The sequence below is a fragment of the Thamnophis elegans genome, chromosome 12 (genome assembly GCF_009769535.1).
Source record: "Thamnophis elegans isolate rThaEle1 chromosome 12, rThaEle1.pri, whole genome shotgun sequence".
Lineage (NCBI taxonomy): Eukaryota > Metazoa > Chordata > Lepidosauria > Squamata > Colubridae > Thamnophis > Thamnophis elegans.
The window spans coordinates 42,977,468-42,993,359 of record NC_045552.1 but is presented as its reverse complement, the minus strand read 5'-3'; the positions used below and the strand labels follow the sequence as shown (position 1 = coordinate 42,993,359).

The 15,892-nt window shown below is 42.9% G+C and overlaps 1 protein-coding gene across 1 annotated transcript in view; it reads right to left on the bottom strand.

Annotated features, from left to right (window-relative positions):
• LOC116515337 (START domain-containing protein 10-like) overlaps nucleotides 1-9,168 on the bottom strand; it is a 33,090-nt gene extending 23,922 nt beyond the window's left edge. Inside the window, exon 1 of the mRNA XM_032227313.1 lies at nucleotides 8,575-9,168. Coding sequence (XP_032083204.1) covers nucleotides 8,575-8,730 — 156 coding nt within the window. The 5' untranslated portion in view covers nucleotides 8,731-9,168. The remainder of the gene's footprint in view (nucleotides 1-8,574) is intronic.
• Nucleotides 9,169-15,892: the final 6,724 nt, after the last annotated feature.

Below are 15,892 nucleotides of genomic sequence, written 5' to 3'. Positions count from 1 at the left end.
CCAGAAGAAGGGCCTTCTCCGTGGTGGCTCTCTCTCCCTGGAACATCATTCCCACAGAGATTAGGATGGCCCCCACTCTAACATTCTTCTGCAAGGCACTGAAGACCTGGTTCTGCCAGTGGGCCTGGGGAACCCAGAACGGGATGGAGCCCTTTAAATGGCTCGTGTGCTCATCTGCTGTCGCCAGGGGTGGGGATGGGGTGATTTTGTATTTTATTAATTTATTTGATTCTTTTTGTTGGTTTTTATTGTTTTAAATGTGGCTTTATATTCTGTAAGTCGCCTTGAGTCGCCATGGGCGAATAGGCGGCAATATTACATTCAATAAAATAAATAAATAAATATACAGGTAGTCTTTGACTTAAAATCCTTGACTGACTTACAGAGAAGAGCAACCAAGATGATTAAAAGACTGGAGATCTAACATATGAATAACAGTTGCAAGAACTGGGCATGGCTAGTCTAGTGAAGAGAAGGACCAGGGGAGACAAAATAGCATCTTCCAATATTTGAGGGGCTGCCACAGAGATGAGGGGCTCAAGCTATTTTCCAAAGCACCTGAAGGCCAGACAAGGAACAATGGATGGAAACTGATGAAGGAGAGATTCAAACAAGAAATAAGGAGAAAATTCCTGACTGAGAACAATCAACCTATGGAACAGAAGTTCCCTTCAGAAGTTGTGGAAGCTTCATCCCTGGAGGCTTTCAAGAAGAGATTGGACCGCCATCTGTCAGAAATGGTGTAGGGTCTCCTGCTTGGGCATGGGAGATTGGACTAATGACCTACAAGGCCCCTTCCAACTCTTCCAAATCTATAAAAACATCTGCTTTAAGGTGCTCCTATTCATATGATTTGGTCTTGTCTTGCTTTCAAATCCTAGCATATACAGGTAGTCCTTGACTTACAACAGTTCATTTAGCGATGGTTCAAAGTTACAACAGCACTGAAAAAAAGGGACATAATAGTTTTTCACAGGTATGACCATTGTAGCATCTCCATGGTCACGCGACTCACATTTATAACGGTCGCAGTGTCCTGGAGTCATGTGATCTCCTTTTACAACCTTCTGACAAACAAAGTTAATGGGGAGACGAGGTTCACTTTACAACTGTGTTACGGTTTAAGAACAGCAGTGATTCGCTTTACAAATGTGATGAGAAAAGTCATAAAATGGGGCAAAACTCACTTAATAAATTTCTCACTTAGCGACATAAATTTTGGGCTAAATTGTGGCCATACGTTGAGGACTACTTATATATATATGCAATCTTGGAAATAGAAATAGACTAGATACAGTATAAATGCGATGTCAAAATCTGTTTCTAAGATATGAACTGCATTCTTGTACGAAAATCTTTGGAAAAGAAATAATTGATGTAATAAATAGAAAGACTTTTATCCTGGATATCAAGCAGTGGATTCGAGATATGATCTAAAGATGATAAATTGAAGAAATATGTTTTTCACAAGATCTGGAAAGCATCAGATGGAATTCCATATTGGTATTAGTCATACATTATATTTTCCCCCTTGTGTTAGATTTCGTCTATTTTAACTATCCACAATGTAGAATTGCAGAAGTTTCTTGGGATGAAAAGTGAAACCTTTTCAAGGAAAAACAAAGTCCTTTCGAAAAAGTCCCTTAGGATACCCACAATGTACATAAATTCTTTTCTCACTGTGCAATTGCTATGTTTTTAAGGCAGTTGTTTACATTCCACTATAAAACATATTTAACAAACATAAAAATTCCTCCCAACTGGTACAAAGTGCACGCCTAGCCTTACTCAAAAATCTTGATTTAAGTTTCAGAATTGATCTCTCTGCAGAGCTCTGCTACCTATAGCAAGCAATGACTTTGAGAGCTCTTTGAGCTTGGTTTTTTTCTTGCAGATGTTTCATTAACCAAACTAGGTAACATCATCAGTGCTAGAAGGGAGTGGGAGAGGAGGAGGAGGAGGACTGCGGGCTCCTTGGTGCTCTCTGAGCTTGGTTTTTCTTTTTTAAATATTTTTTTTATTACACAGCTTTTTAAAACAAAAAAGAAACAACTGTAATAGTTTCCTTCTATACAACAATCCATATCAGTATACATCCATTATATGTGCATCCTCCCCGCACCCGCTACTCCAATATGCCATTATCTATACATGTAATTCCAGTGTTTTTATACATACAAATGTATTCATTTCTTGAGTTACAGTCATTCATTGTGTGTCGTTTCCATGCATACCTATTATTAATTTCTAACTCCTATATATTCTTCGTTCAATCTTTCCTCAAACTTTACACGTGTCTTCTAGCCATTTATACCATTCATTCCATACCTGAGAACAATCTGTTTCTCTTTTATCTTTGATCTCTTTTGTGAGGCTACCTATCTCTGCACACTCATCACCTCTTCCTCTGATGGAGCAAAATTATCCTTCCATTTTTGTGCATACATAATTCAGGCTGCCTTTATGATATGTAAAATTAGATATTGTGTATTTCCCCGCCCCATAAATTTTCCTGTCAATATTCCCAATAAAAATAATTCCAGTTTCACGTTTATTTGCTGCTTGGTTATTTCTTCGAGCCATTTTCTTAATCTATTCCAATATTGTTTTACTTTCGGGCTTGGTGGTTTCCTTGCAGACGTTTCATTACCCAAACTAGGTAACATCATCAGTGCTGCAAGAAAGCAACCAGGCTCAGAGAGCACCAAAGATCTCTCACTTCACCTACAAATATTCTCCTTTACAACTTTGAAAGGAATTAATCTTGGGAGAAAACAGTACTTTCTTATAATTGTATGAGTTTTCAAAGAAACAAGTACAGGCCGTCCTTTTGACTTACAACACCAACTGAGCCCAAAACATCTGCTATTTTAAGTAAGTTTTGCCTCATTTTACGAGCTTTTTTTTGCCGCAGCTGTTAAGTAGAATCACTGCGGTTGATAAGTTGGCAACATGGTTGTTAAATGAATCTGGCTTCTCCATTGAACTTTGCTCGTGAGGGAGGTTGTAAAAGGGGATCAAATCACCTTGGGACACAGCAGCGTAAGTATGAACCAGTTGCCAAGCATATGAATTTTGATCACAAAGATCATGGGGCTGATGCAAAGGTTGTTAACTGTAGAAAGAGTGCAGAGAAGAGCAACAAAGATGATTAGGGGACTGGAGACTAAAACATATGAAGAACGGTTGCAGGAACTGGGAATGGCTAGTTTAATAGAAAGAAGGACCAGGGGAGACATGATAGCTGTGTTCCGATATCTCAGGAGCTGCCATAAAGAAGAGGGAGTCAAGCTATTCTCCAAAGCACCTGAGGGTAGAACAAGAAGCAATGGGTGGAAACTAATCAAGGAGAGAAACAACTTAGAACTAAGGGGAAATTTCCTGACAGTTAGAACAATTAATCAGTGGAACAGAAGTTGCCTCCAGAAGTTGTGAATGCTTGAACACTGGAAGTCTTTAAGAAGATGTTGGATAGCCATTTGTCTGAAACAATGTAGGGTTTCCTGCCTAGGCAGGGGGTTGGACTAGAAGACCTCCAATGTCCCTTCCAACTCTGCAATTCTATTGTATTCTATTGTAAACTGTGCAAAATGATCACAAGTCACTTTTTCCAGCCACGACGTTATTTTGAATGGTCACTAAACCATCACCATCCTCTTTTAACGACCCCATGATCCCTTGTGGGGTGGAATCTGGGCAACTGAATGGAGCTGAGTGTTTACTGGCCGGATGCCCTTCCTGTCGCCAATGCAGAGTTTTGTTCAGCAGATATATTCTCATTTGAATGGTCACTAAATGAATCATTGTAATTCAAGGACTATCTGTAACCCATTTAGAAGCTGGGATGCACGATAATTCTACTCGGTTTGCTGCCTCTGAGATGGGCCCTCCTTCAGAGTTGCAGTCCATTCTCCACACACATTTGGAGATGACAAAATCTGGGAAATCTGGCCTAAATTTATGGGAGGGAGGCGGCCGAATGAGTGTACAGTTTAGTCAGTAAACCATAATTTACGGTTCCTTCTAATCTTTCGAAACCTCAAAGAAAATTAGCACTCTATGAAAAGCAAAATCCACAACCTTCAATTCTTTCAACCTAGGCTGCCTCAAGGGTTGCTGGAAAATTAAAAGTAAAATGCGATTGATTTTGCCCTTCCAAGATATTTTAAGTCAAGGGGAAAAAAAATGTAATTACTGGCCAGAAGTTCAGCAGGCTGAATAACAATGAAAAAAGACGTGTACCCTGATTTATTTTACTGCAGTTTCTTAGAGTTATTGTTTCTGGTCATTTTAATATATTTTTTTAAAATATAGAATTTATATCAAACACTTTCAACTGGAGAAGTTTTCATTTTTCATTCCAGTTAATTTCTTTTTCATCGAGAAAATATTTTGACAAGTCACAGGCCAAGATGTCTTTAGATCTTGCCGAGCAATATAATGATGGCTCAAAAATTATATTATGAATTTTTCCAAACGATTGTCTATATTCTGTATTGGATTGTTACTCTTATTTTTTTAATTACAACTTCCAATTTGGCGGCCTTATAAACCTAACAAACTATTTTTTTTCTCATTTAAAGTGCTACAAGTTGTTTTTGAAACACAAGTATTGAAATAACTAAAAATCAAGGGACAACTGGTGTCTATTTAAGCATCCTTTGTGAAAATGGTTAGGCGTTCAGAAGACACTCCCCCAAACCCACCCAAACGGCTAAACAACTATTGATAAAATTGTCCTAAATACGATGGGGCTCTTCAAAATCTAACCAAAAGCAGCATCTTGGTTTCTTGGTGGTATCAGGCCAGTTGTAGGCAGTTGTTAAGTCTACAAGATAAGACTGACTGCCCAATTAAAATTTAAATTAGGTTTTGGTATGCCTTGGTATCTAGTAATTTCGGCATCATTACTGCCCAACTTCTAATTAAGGCATACTTCCAATCAGAGGCTCCTATTAGATTACCATGAATAACTTTTGAGTTTCTTACTCAAGAAGAGGCGTCTGTTTCTAGCAGATATTAAAGGAGAAACTATTACCTAACACTAGGATCGGTACAAAGGAAAATATTTATTGATCACATTTTTGCCAGTCAGCACTCAAGCCAAGAGGACTATATTCTCGGGTCATCTTCCTTTTTAATAGTCACAACTCCATGAAGCTAGTTGAGTATGTGTGAGAGAGAACAATTATTGTAGGCCTGGTCACCGCCTACATTGGGGAACTGAACTTAATAGAATAACAGAGTTGGGAAGGAAGATAGAGGTAAGGAGAAGATGGAAGGGAGAGAGACAGAAAGAAAGAGGGTGGGAAGGGGAAGAGTAGGAGTAGGGGAGAAGTAAGGGAAGAAAGAAGGGAAAGGAGAGGAAGAGGAAGAAAGTAGAGAAGGGAGGGAGGGGGAAAAGAAAGGGAAAATAAGGTGGTGTCAAAACAGGCAGAAGGGACGGTAAATAAAACAACCCAAATTGTATACTATAATTTTATAAATGGAAGGACAAATGTACAAGAATCACAAATGTAAAGATGGAAAACAACTATGTGAATGTATACCTATAATTGTATGTAAGAGAAAAAATTTTTTTTAAAAATTCAGACAAAAAAAAAAAGAATAACAGAGTTGGAAGGGACTTTGGAGGTCTTCTAGTCCAGTGGTCACCAACTGATGGTCTGTGGACCAATGGTGATCCATGAGAAAATTTTGGTGCTCTGCGGAAAAATTATTTATATTTTTTATATTGCACTATTTATCTTTTTAAAAAAATCATATTAGTGGTTCGCAGGATTTAACATTATAAATTTAGTGGTCCCTGAGGTCCGAAAGGTTGGTTCCAGTCCACCCACCCCCATTCAAGCAGGACACTTATACCATTTCAGATGGATGATTGTCCAATCTCTTCTTAAAAACCTCCAGTGTTGGAGCATTCAGAACTTCTTAGTTAATTGTTAGGTAGGATAGAAAGAAAACGTCTTTTAATAAAGGGTGATATAATTAAAAGTTCGAATAAGAGATAGGAATAAGGGAAAGGGGGGGGGAATATGAATGTATACATTTGTATATAATAAAATAAGCGCATTAACAAGAGAAAATATGGGCTAATGGAATAATGACAGACTGCAACTTCATATAAATATGTATTGCTATTAGAAATATATAAATTGGTTGAAAGTAATAATGATGATTATTTTTTTGAGTTTTATTTGTATTAGAATGTATTACACCCAGGTGCCACACAGTTCACGCAGATATGTTTGTAAAAAAAACAAAATACTTTTTATTAGAACTTCTTAGCCAATTGTTCAACAATCCATCATTTCCCCCCCCCCCCCCGAGTTTGAGGTCCCCACATATGATAGGCCATACTCTCGTGATCCACAGTCACTCATCTGGCTGTGGACCATGGAAACTTTGGCACAGTGCATCCTTAGAGATGGAAAAAAAAAACCAACAACAACAAATCTAAGATACCTCCCAGTTTGCCCCGTTGAACTGAGATTCACAATCCAGGATCTGATGAGAGTTACGGCTTTAAAAACGTCTATGAATTTTTCTGTCAGTAACGTCTCAAAAGAATTTGAAAGCATACAATGAACCCCATTAATAGAAATGGTGACAGTTCACAAAGATTATTAGGTGCAAATAGGAATACATACTATTTCCATAGCAAGGAAGATTAAAGCAGGAATGGTTAAATTGATTCGAGAAGCAAACTATATTCTTGTTTGGACTTTGTGCTTGTGATTTAAAAAAAGGAAACATTGACTTTGGTTTTGTTGATCAGAAACGGCTAGTTATATATTAATGTGTCAAAGGAAAAAGTTGAGGATGGAATGTTTTTATCTTGTACTGTGCTAAGAAGAGTGGGAAGTCAAAGCCCTTTCTTTCTTTCTTTCTTTCTTTCTTTCTTTCTTTCTTTCTTTCTTTCTTTCTTTCTTTTCTTTCTCTCTCTTTTTTTTCCTGCTTCCTTCCTTTCTCCTCCCTTGTATCTCACAGTCCCTTCCCCCCCTCTGTTTCTCTTCCCTTAATTCCCTATTTTATTTATTTGTATTTTATATAATAAAAGAAATAAACATTTGGAAAAAAAAATGTCTATGAATCTCTCCCATCCTTTTCTACCTCACCGACATCCCAACCAGGACCTGGGCTGCCCCAGTTCAGAGAAACCCCAAACACAAAGAATTAAAAAAAAGAAAAATACGCATAAACAGGAGTGAAATATAAACAGAAATCAAAAGAAGAAGAAAAAGTAACAAAAGCGCTAGGAAAATTCTATTCCTACAGCTAATTGGACTTAAGCTTTTAATGTCAGGTTTCTGTTACATTCCTACCACGCCTGGCATGTCATTAACCTCAGTTCCCGGAAGGGATGCGGCAGCTGTTGCTGACAAACAACAGGGGACCCCAATTTCCTTGATTCACATGTGCAGGAAGGGAAAGTCTGCGTTTACAGCTTCATTGAATTATGGCTTCCTCAATTAACCCAGGTTTGGGCCAAAAACATTACCCAGGCAAAGTCTGAGTGAGTCCCTCCTGGATGGCTCCAGAGGCACATGTGAACGCAAGGATATGAGGCTAACCCTCAACGCCACAAAAACATGGGAAGATGTCCTTCGGGATAGGCGAGGGCTGACACACAACATACACACACAAACACACACACCACCAACCCGCAGGTCTGACTTAAGCAGAGCACACAAAATTATCTGCTACAATATCCTACCCGCCAACAATTACTTCAGCTTCAACCACAATACACAAGCACACAATAGATACACTCTCAAGATAAACTGTTCCAAACTGGATTGCAGAAAATACGCCTTCAGCAACAGAGTGGTCAATGCCTGGAATGCTCTACCTGACTCCCTTCTTACAACCTCAAACCCTCATAGCTTCAACCTCAAACTGTCTATTGTGGACCTCACCCCATTCCTAAGAGATCTGTAAGAGGCGTGCATAAGCGCACCAGTGTGCCTACCATCCCTGTCCTCATATTCCCTTGTATTCGTATCCATTTCATGTATTCAGAATCATGGTTATACTTATATCTGTTATCTAATTCATGCTTGGTGAAATAAAATAAATAAATAAAAATAAAAAATAAAAAATAAATAAATAAAAATAAAATAAATAAAAATAAATAAAATAAATAAAAATAAAATACACCCCCCCCCCCACTTCTTCATTGACCTATGGCTTCCTCAATTAACCCAGGTTTGGCCCAACAGCATCACGCAGGCAAAGTCCGAGGGAGTCCCTCCTGGAACGGCTCTGCGGAACGCAGCCCGAGGCACGTGGGAACATAAGGACGCGCGTTTGGCTAACCCACAACTCGGGAAAAAGAAGCAGGTGGTCCTTCGAGACAAACGAGGAGTGACACGCAACACATACACACACAAGCCACCGACCCGCAAGTCTTAGAAGAAAGTTAAGAGACTAAGAGCAGAGAAGGGGGGCGTGTTTGGGGGGGCAGTTTTGTTGCCCTCCCCGCGTCCGGCGCCTCTGGACCCTCGCTTTGCCCGCTAACACGTGTCCGCGCCTTCCCACGGGGCTCCCAGGGAGTCTTCCCAGCCGGCTCACCTTGACGCGGTGCACGGCGAAATCCCCCTGGGGAGGCAGCTGCCCCCAGACGGCGATGCCCTCCCGGTTGTAGCGGCTGAGCCAGCCCAGCTCCGTTTCGCACTCCGCCTGGAAGGCGCGGAAGGCGGCTTCGTCGGGGAGCCGGACGGGCTCCATGCGGGCGCCCCGTCTCGGCCTCCCAGGTGCGCCCAGGTGGGAGGCAGAGCCAGCGGCAGGGCGGGCGGGGCGAGGCAGGTGCGGCGCTGGGGCAGGGGGCGAAGCAGCAGCAGCAGCAGCAGCGCCGAGGCTTCCCCAGCTGCCCAGGACGACTGCCAGGCTCCCAGCACAGCGGCCGGGGCCGACGGAGCGCACGGCGGGCAGGTGAGGCGCTGCCGCTTGTGCCGCAGCCGCCGATTGGCCGCGCCCGGGACCAGCGCCCGCTTGCCTGGCCGCCCGCCTCCGCCTCCGCCGCCTCCTCCTGCCGGGCCTCCGCGGCTGGGAAGGCGCTGCTCTCCGCCCCCGCGCCGCCCGAGGTTTCCAAGGCCGGCCGGGAAAAGGGCTCCGGCCAGGACTGTTGAGACGCCGGCCGCTGCGCCGGGTGCGTTCCGGGATGGAAGCCCCGGGGCGGAGCCCCCGATTGCAACCGCCCCGCGCGTGACGGAGGGAGGGAGGGAAGGAGAGAGGAAGAGGAAGAGAGGAGGGAAGAAAGGAGGAAGAGAGGGAGGAAGAGAAAGGGGGAGGAAGAGGAAGAGGGGGGAAAGAGGAAGAGAGGGAGGAAGAGAAAGGGGAAGAAAGAGGAAGAGGGGGGAGGAAAGGAGGAAGAGAAAGGGGGTGGAAGAGGAGAAGGAGGACGGAAGAAAGAGGGAGGAAGTGGGGGAAAGAGGAAGAGGGGGAGGAAAGGAGGAAGAGAGGGAAAAAGTTAAGTGAGTTTTACCCCACTTTATGACTTCTTTTGCCACTGCTGTTAAGTGAATCGTTGCAATTGTGACTTTAGTGAATGTTTGTTAAGTGAATCTGGCTTCCCCACTGACATCAGAAGTTCACAAAAGGGGATCACGTAACCCGTCATAACTATGAAACAGTTGCCAAGCGTCTGAAATGTGATCCCATATCCGTGGAAATGCGGCAACTGTCATAAGTGTGAAAAACAGCCATCAGTCACTTTTTTTCAGTATTGTTGTAACTTTGGTCACTAAATGAATTGCTGTGAGGGGGGGGCTGCCTGTTTTGAGAGAGAGAGAGTAGAATAGACTATTTTATTTGGATAGGTGTGGTTAGACACACAAAAACATTGCAAAAAAGAGAAAATAAATAAGTTAAAAAAAAAGAGAAAGAAAACCGTCCTTAGTCACCTGCAGTTTCTTGCCTGCCTGTAAAATATTTCTTGGGGGTTTTTGAGAGCCAAAGGGGGGAGGGGAGGGGAAAAACTCCAGGTTCCCCCCCACCCCTGCAACTCTCCATTGGGGCTACGAAGCACATGGACTTTTTTTAAAAAAATGCTGCCTGCTTATGCATCGTCTGGTTTCGCCGTCCACACTCGTCACGGTGCCGTAAAAGCAAATGCAAGTTGTGATTTAAAAAGCCATAAAAGTCCACCCGCCACTCCAGAGACGGAGAACGTGGGCGTGAGAAAGACCAACCACCACCAAACCAGGCAGGCTAGACACGTTTTGCAAAAGGTCGAAAATAGTTCCACCTGCCGTTGGGAGGCGGAGTTTTTGCTAGAAATTTAATTCCAAGATTTAATTCCTCTTGGAGTTGCTCCTGGGGGGAGGAGGGCTGTGTGTAAACGAGGCGGAGCTGTGGGGTTCTCTTGTATAAAAGCTCTTTTTGGAGCAGCTTTTCCTTGGAGCCAAGGGCTTTTCTGGCGGAAGAGAAAAGGCCACACAGAGAACATATACAAAGGCAGAGTCCCAGAGGGGGGAGGTTCTGCTTGGGGGAATTTAACCCTCCGCACGGTGAGCGCAGGCACACATTTCCTTGGGAAGGCCAGGCCAATTTCCTAACTGCTTCTCCATTGACTAGATGGAAGTTGCAGGGAATTGGCAGCAGAGGGTAAGAGATTATAGGACCGTGATGGGGAGCCTACGGCACAAGTGCCAGAGGTAGCATGCAGAGCAATCTCTGTGGGTACCTGCACCATTGCCAGCTGCTCTTTTGGTTTCCGGCTGGTCTTCGCAGGCACTGGAGCACCAGAAAGCGACCCGAAAATGACCTGGAAAAAGCCCCCAAACTAGCTTGTTTTTCAGGTACTTTTCAGGATGTTTTGGGGTCCATTTTTTTGGCCAAAAACAGCCTGAAAAACAGGCATGCATGTGCCAGCTGGCTGGTCTTTGGGTTTCTGGCACTTGGTGCCGAAAAGGTTCAATATCACTCTTATAGGCAGTATTTTTCAACCTTGGCCACTTTGGATTTTAGCTCCCAGAAATCCCCAGCTAAGAATTTTGGGAGTTGAAGTCCACAAGGTTTAAAGAGAAACTGCCATAATATGGTAGACCAAATTATATATAAAAGCCTTGGGTCAGTACTGAGCCAGGAATCCGAGCTTTAAACGGATGCCATGCACGGACCAAATTCTGGATGTCTCTAAATGAAACAATGAATCCCTTAAAAATTAGCTTTATCTGCTAGTGATGGGCTGATCAATAAATCCAATGACAGATTATACTAGAAGATGCTCCATCGATGGATCTTTCCGCTCTAGACCTCTCCTTGGGCACATTTGCCCAAGAGATGGGTGATGGGTATCGTCAAATATGACATTGCTGTGTAATTTAAATTAACCCCAAGCTTTGTCATGGTGTTTTCCAATTTTTAAGCTTCAAAGACACATTTCTAGCATTGCAGTTCATTTGCTTGAAAACACCCTTGTTATTGAGATCACGAGCCCTTTGTATAACCTTGGAAAAGGGATAATACAAAACACTCCTGAATAATAAAAGGAGAAATAAGGTAAGCCTGCCAGGAATTCACACCATCACTGGGTTGTTTTTTAACACATACATACAGAATACCATGGCTGTGCAAGTTTTCATTTGTCTGTTCTTCAATTTTTGCCTGGTCCAACAAACCTAATTGTTCAATTACAGATTTTATACATTTGGCCAAACTTATTTTACTACATTTGGCTGCCCTGTTGAGATAATTCACATTAATGCTTTAATTGCACACATCTGATAGGCCAGCCAAACTTTTGATAGTGGCAAACTCTGGGGGAATAACACAGGATTATAAAGTTGTTCAAACCATTTTTTCTGCCTATTGAGATGCAAACACATCACACAACATTTAACTCTTGTGTGGAACCCCAAAAGCAAAAAAGGCACCCAGGGCAAGTTATACCAGATCCTCTTGAAAGCTATAAATTATCTTCTTTGACGAGCAAAAGGCCACATCTGTCTGTTTATTCCAAGCCTCTCCCATCTAAAATTGCAGTTACAGTGGATTATGAATTTGCAGTTTGCTGTTACGGGGCCTCCAGATAAAAAAGGAGATACATGGGAAATCAACTTTCACATTAACCACAAAGGAGATGAGGGAACTGAGACTACTACTGGTAGCCCAGTGCACAAAGAAAAATGGATATTCCGGGGGGTGAGGGGGGAAAGTTAATGTTGGATTTTATCCTGCATGGTTTATTCAATCTATTATCAGATAGTGGTGTAAATTTTCCAAAGGTATCCAGTTTACAGCTCTGAAGCTACAGGGAACTACCTGGCCTCAAAACCTGCAAGGGGATGAAATATTAAAAAAATGTTGCTTATGGCACAGAATATTTGTAGCTCGGGATTGAGTAGTGGGCTCCTTGGTGCTCTCTGGGTTTGGTTGCTTTCTTGTTTTCACCATTAGATTTGCTAGATCTGCAAGAAAACAAACAAGGTCAGAGAGCATCAAGGAAGGTTCCCTTTGCACATATGTGCTAGTCTTTCCCAACTCTAGGGGGCGGTGCTCATCTCTATTTCACAGCCGAAGAGCCAGTGCTGTCTGAAGACGTCTCTGGTCATGTGGGTGGCATGGCTAAACGCCGAAGGCACACAGAACACTGTTACCTTCCCACCAAAGGTGTTTCCTATTTGTTTTCTTGCATTTTTTACGTGCTTTCGAACTCCTAGGTTGGCAGAAGCTGGGAGAAGTAACGGGAGCTCACTCCATTATGCAACACTAGGGATTTGAACCACCAAACTGCCAACCTTTCTGATCAAGCTCCGCATCTTAGGCACTGAGCCACCACGTCCCTATTTCTCCATTTAGCTTCTATTAAAAAGTGGGCATGAAAACTGCCCGTTGACCTTTTAATAAATGTTATGACCTGAAAAAAAAAAAAGAACTACTGCAGACCCAATGTACCTTTTTCTCTTTTAATATGTGCTTGGCAGCCTCTTCACCGAAAGTTGGAAGCAAGCATTACCCGATTTGCGTGACCCGTCAAAACTGCGGCAGACTAAAGCGCGCCCGATTAAAGTGCGTACGTGACGTCATCAGCAGCGCGACAAATACGACCGCGGAGAAAAAAGGGCGCTTTAAAAAGCGCTTTTAAAGCAAGCCGATTCACATAAAGGTAAGGGTTAGGTTTAGGGTTAGGTTAAGGGTTAGGGTTAGGTTAAGGGTTAGGTTTGGGGGGGTTAGGTTTAGATTTACGCGTTAATTTTAAGTTTACCGCTCACAGCGTGCTGTTTTCGTCGCGCTGTGATGATGTCACGTACGCGCTTTCGTCTACCGCGGTTTTGTGGTGGAACCCCCGATGTAAACGTTTCCTTAAAAATCCATCACAGGGACACCAAAACTGTGGTGAACTGAATTTTATTTAGTGTGATAACACAGTTGCAGTCTGACAGTCAATATTCATATATCAAGAGTCACTTGGTTGGCTAACAGCTAGGAGACAGCAGACCCCGAGACACACACTCAAGTATTATACACAACCACAGAGAAGGCAGGGGGACGCAAATAGCGTCGTTAACAAGGTTATCTTCCCCCCAACCGCCATCCCGACCCACAAACATTTATGCTTTTTTCCCCTATTTTTATTCTTTATTTTTTTAAATCCCTAATCTCCAGAGAGAGTAGTTTTCCAGTGCATCTTCAAAGAACACGACAGCAGTGGCCGGAGGAGAAAGGGAGCAGCCCCAGTTAACTGCGGAGAAAGGAACAGAGACGTGACAGGACATTGCCAATTCCCACACAATAGGGAGTATATATATATCTTTTCTCTAGATCTATATAGAAGTTATCTACACAGGTTGGGAACAGGCCTTTTGCAAAGGGCAGGGGTGGGAGGGTTTCACTCTGCAAGGCGGGCTGATTCTGATGGAGAGGAAAAGAGACACACCTGAGGCTACCTGGGTTCAGGTAAGAGGCAGGTGGGAAGATGCCCGAGAAGCTTTGCACATTGAAGATAGGAATGGATTCTCTCAGCAGCCTGATACGGCGTAGCCAACGTTTGGAAGAGGTTGGCGGTGCTTTTAAGAATTGGAAATAATTCAACGCGCTTCCTTCTTCAGAGACTTCAAGGCTGCAGGAGCCTCCGAAGGCAGTGAAAAAGCGGGAATTTTGAGCCACATGAAGCCTCAGTGCCATGGCTAAAAGGTCGGGCCTACAAGCACCGATTTCTAAATGGAAGAAACAGTGAGGGGCAGTTGGTAGAACCTAGGTTTGATTTTTCTCCCAATTCCAAAACCAGAGGATAAGAGCATCTATATGGAAGTCCTCAGTCATCCAGGTCACAGGTTGTCTCAAAGGTGCTTTTTCAAGAGGCAACTGGACTTACGTTTTTTTTCTTTTGTGGAAGAATATGTTTCGCTCATCCAAGAAGGGTTGCTTCTTGGCTGAGAAGCGAAATGTCTTCTTCTCTCAAGGTAAAAAAAAAAAAAAGAGAGAGCCCAGTTGCCTCTTGAAAAAGCATCTTTGAGACAAGAGGATGGAGTGCTGGAAGAGGGTGATGCGCAGACATTTGATACAGATATTCTACAGCCTCTGCATAACTGTTGTCCTCTTTTATGCATGAGGCTTCTAGATTGGGGGAGTACCAGCAAAACACCAAAGGGCCACGAAAAAGACCCCCACACCCTGCAGCATTGGCAAACTGAAACAATATTGGCTCATCTCCATGGAAATTGGTTTCTCAAGCAAGAAACGTTGAGTTTGAGCCTTCTTTGAGCACTTTATGATGTATCTTGCAGATACTGTGGCTGTAGCAGTACTGCTTGGGTCAAGATTAGCATCCTTTGATGGAAAGCGTTTCCTGTTTGGTGGTTTCCTGAGAACTCAAAGGAACCAGACTCAACTGTGCTGCCCAGAACTCTGACAGAAGAGTTGGCAAATGGGTGAGGCCGGGGAAGAGGAGGACATTTTAGACCAAGAAGAAAATAAATCGTTTGCAGGCCCAGCCCCCGTTAAAAACTCACATGCCAGAAATTGAACCAGGAGGACGTTTTGTGACAGCAAGGTAGGCCAAAGAATCCCTAGATGGGAAAAAGGAAATGCTTACGCTGGGTCCATAGGCAGAAAATCATTTTGGATAATGTTTTCTGGTTCTAATCCCCAAATTCTTCCAAAAGAGGATGAAAGTGACTTTGGCTGCAGGTGAGAGCTCCATGTTAAGCAGAAAAAGTGAGAAAAATCACAGACAACCACATCTCGTGCTACTATCCTTCCACCACAAATCGCGTCAAAAGAAAATGGTTGACATCACCTTATTATCCCCAACCTCGATGAGTTATATACTTTGCATCATCTCATCACCTGGTCGTAAAAATTACAGGCAGAGAGATCTTGATGAACTATACTCAAAAGGAAGCCCAACACAACAGGACCCATTCTCCAGAGCATGGCTTCAACGGGCCAGATTGCAACTCCCACCGTCTTTTGTTTCAAATGACTAATCCCAGCAATCTTCAGCCTATTTCAATGTTTCTCAAGCTCAGCAAAATTTATGATGTGTGGACTTCAGCACCCAGGATTCCCCAGCCAGCATGCATGGTTGGGGAATCCCGGGAGTCGAAGTCCACACATCTTAAACTTCTCATGAAATATTGGCCTATACTGCTAGTAGCCACCTGGATTAGGAATTCAAGAGCTGTAATTCAGGAAGGCTGATCTACGGGAGGACAACCACGCAGAGACAAACAAAACATGTCATTCAAATATCATCAGAAAATATTATCCAGTTCATGACGACTTCTACCTGTCTTCCCATGTTAATTTGCATGCTAGTGCAACTTGCATTCTAGTCAAAGAGCAAATACCTGAAAATAAATTCTGTGCTAAAATCAGAAGCTCAAGAAATCTACGCAAACCTCTAATTTCTTTTTCTTTTTTAAATACGTACAATATTCTTTGC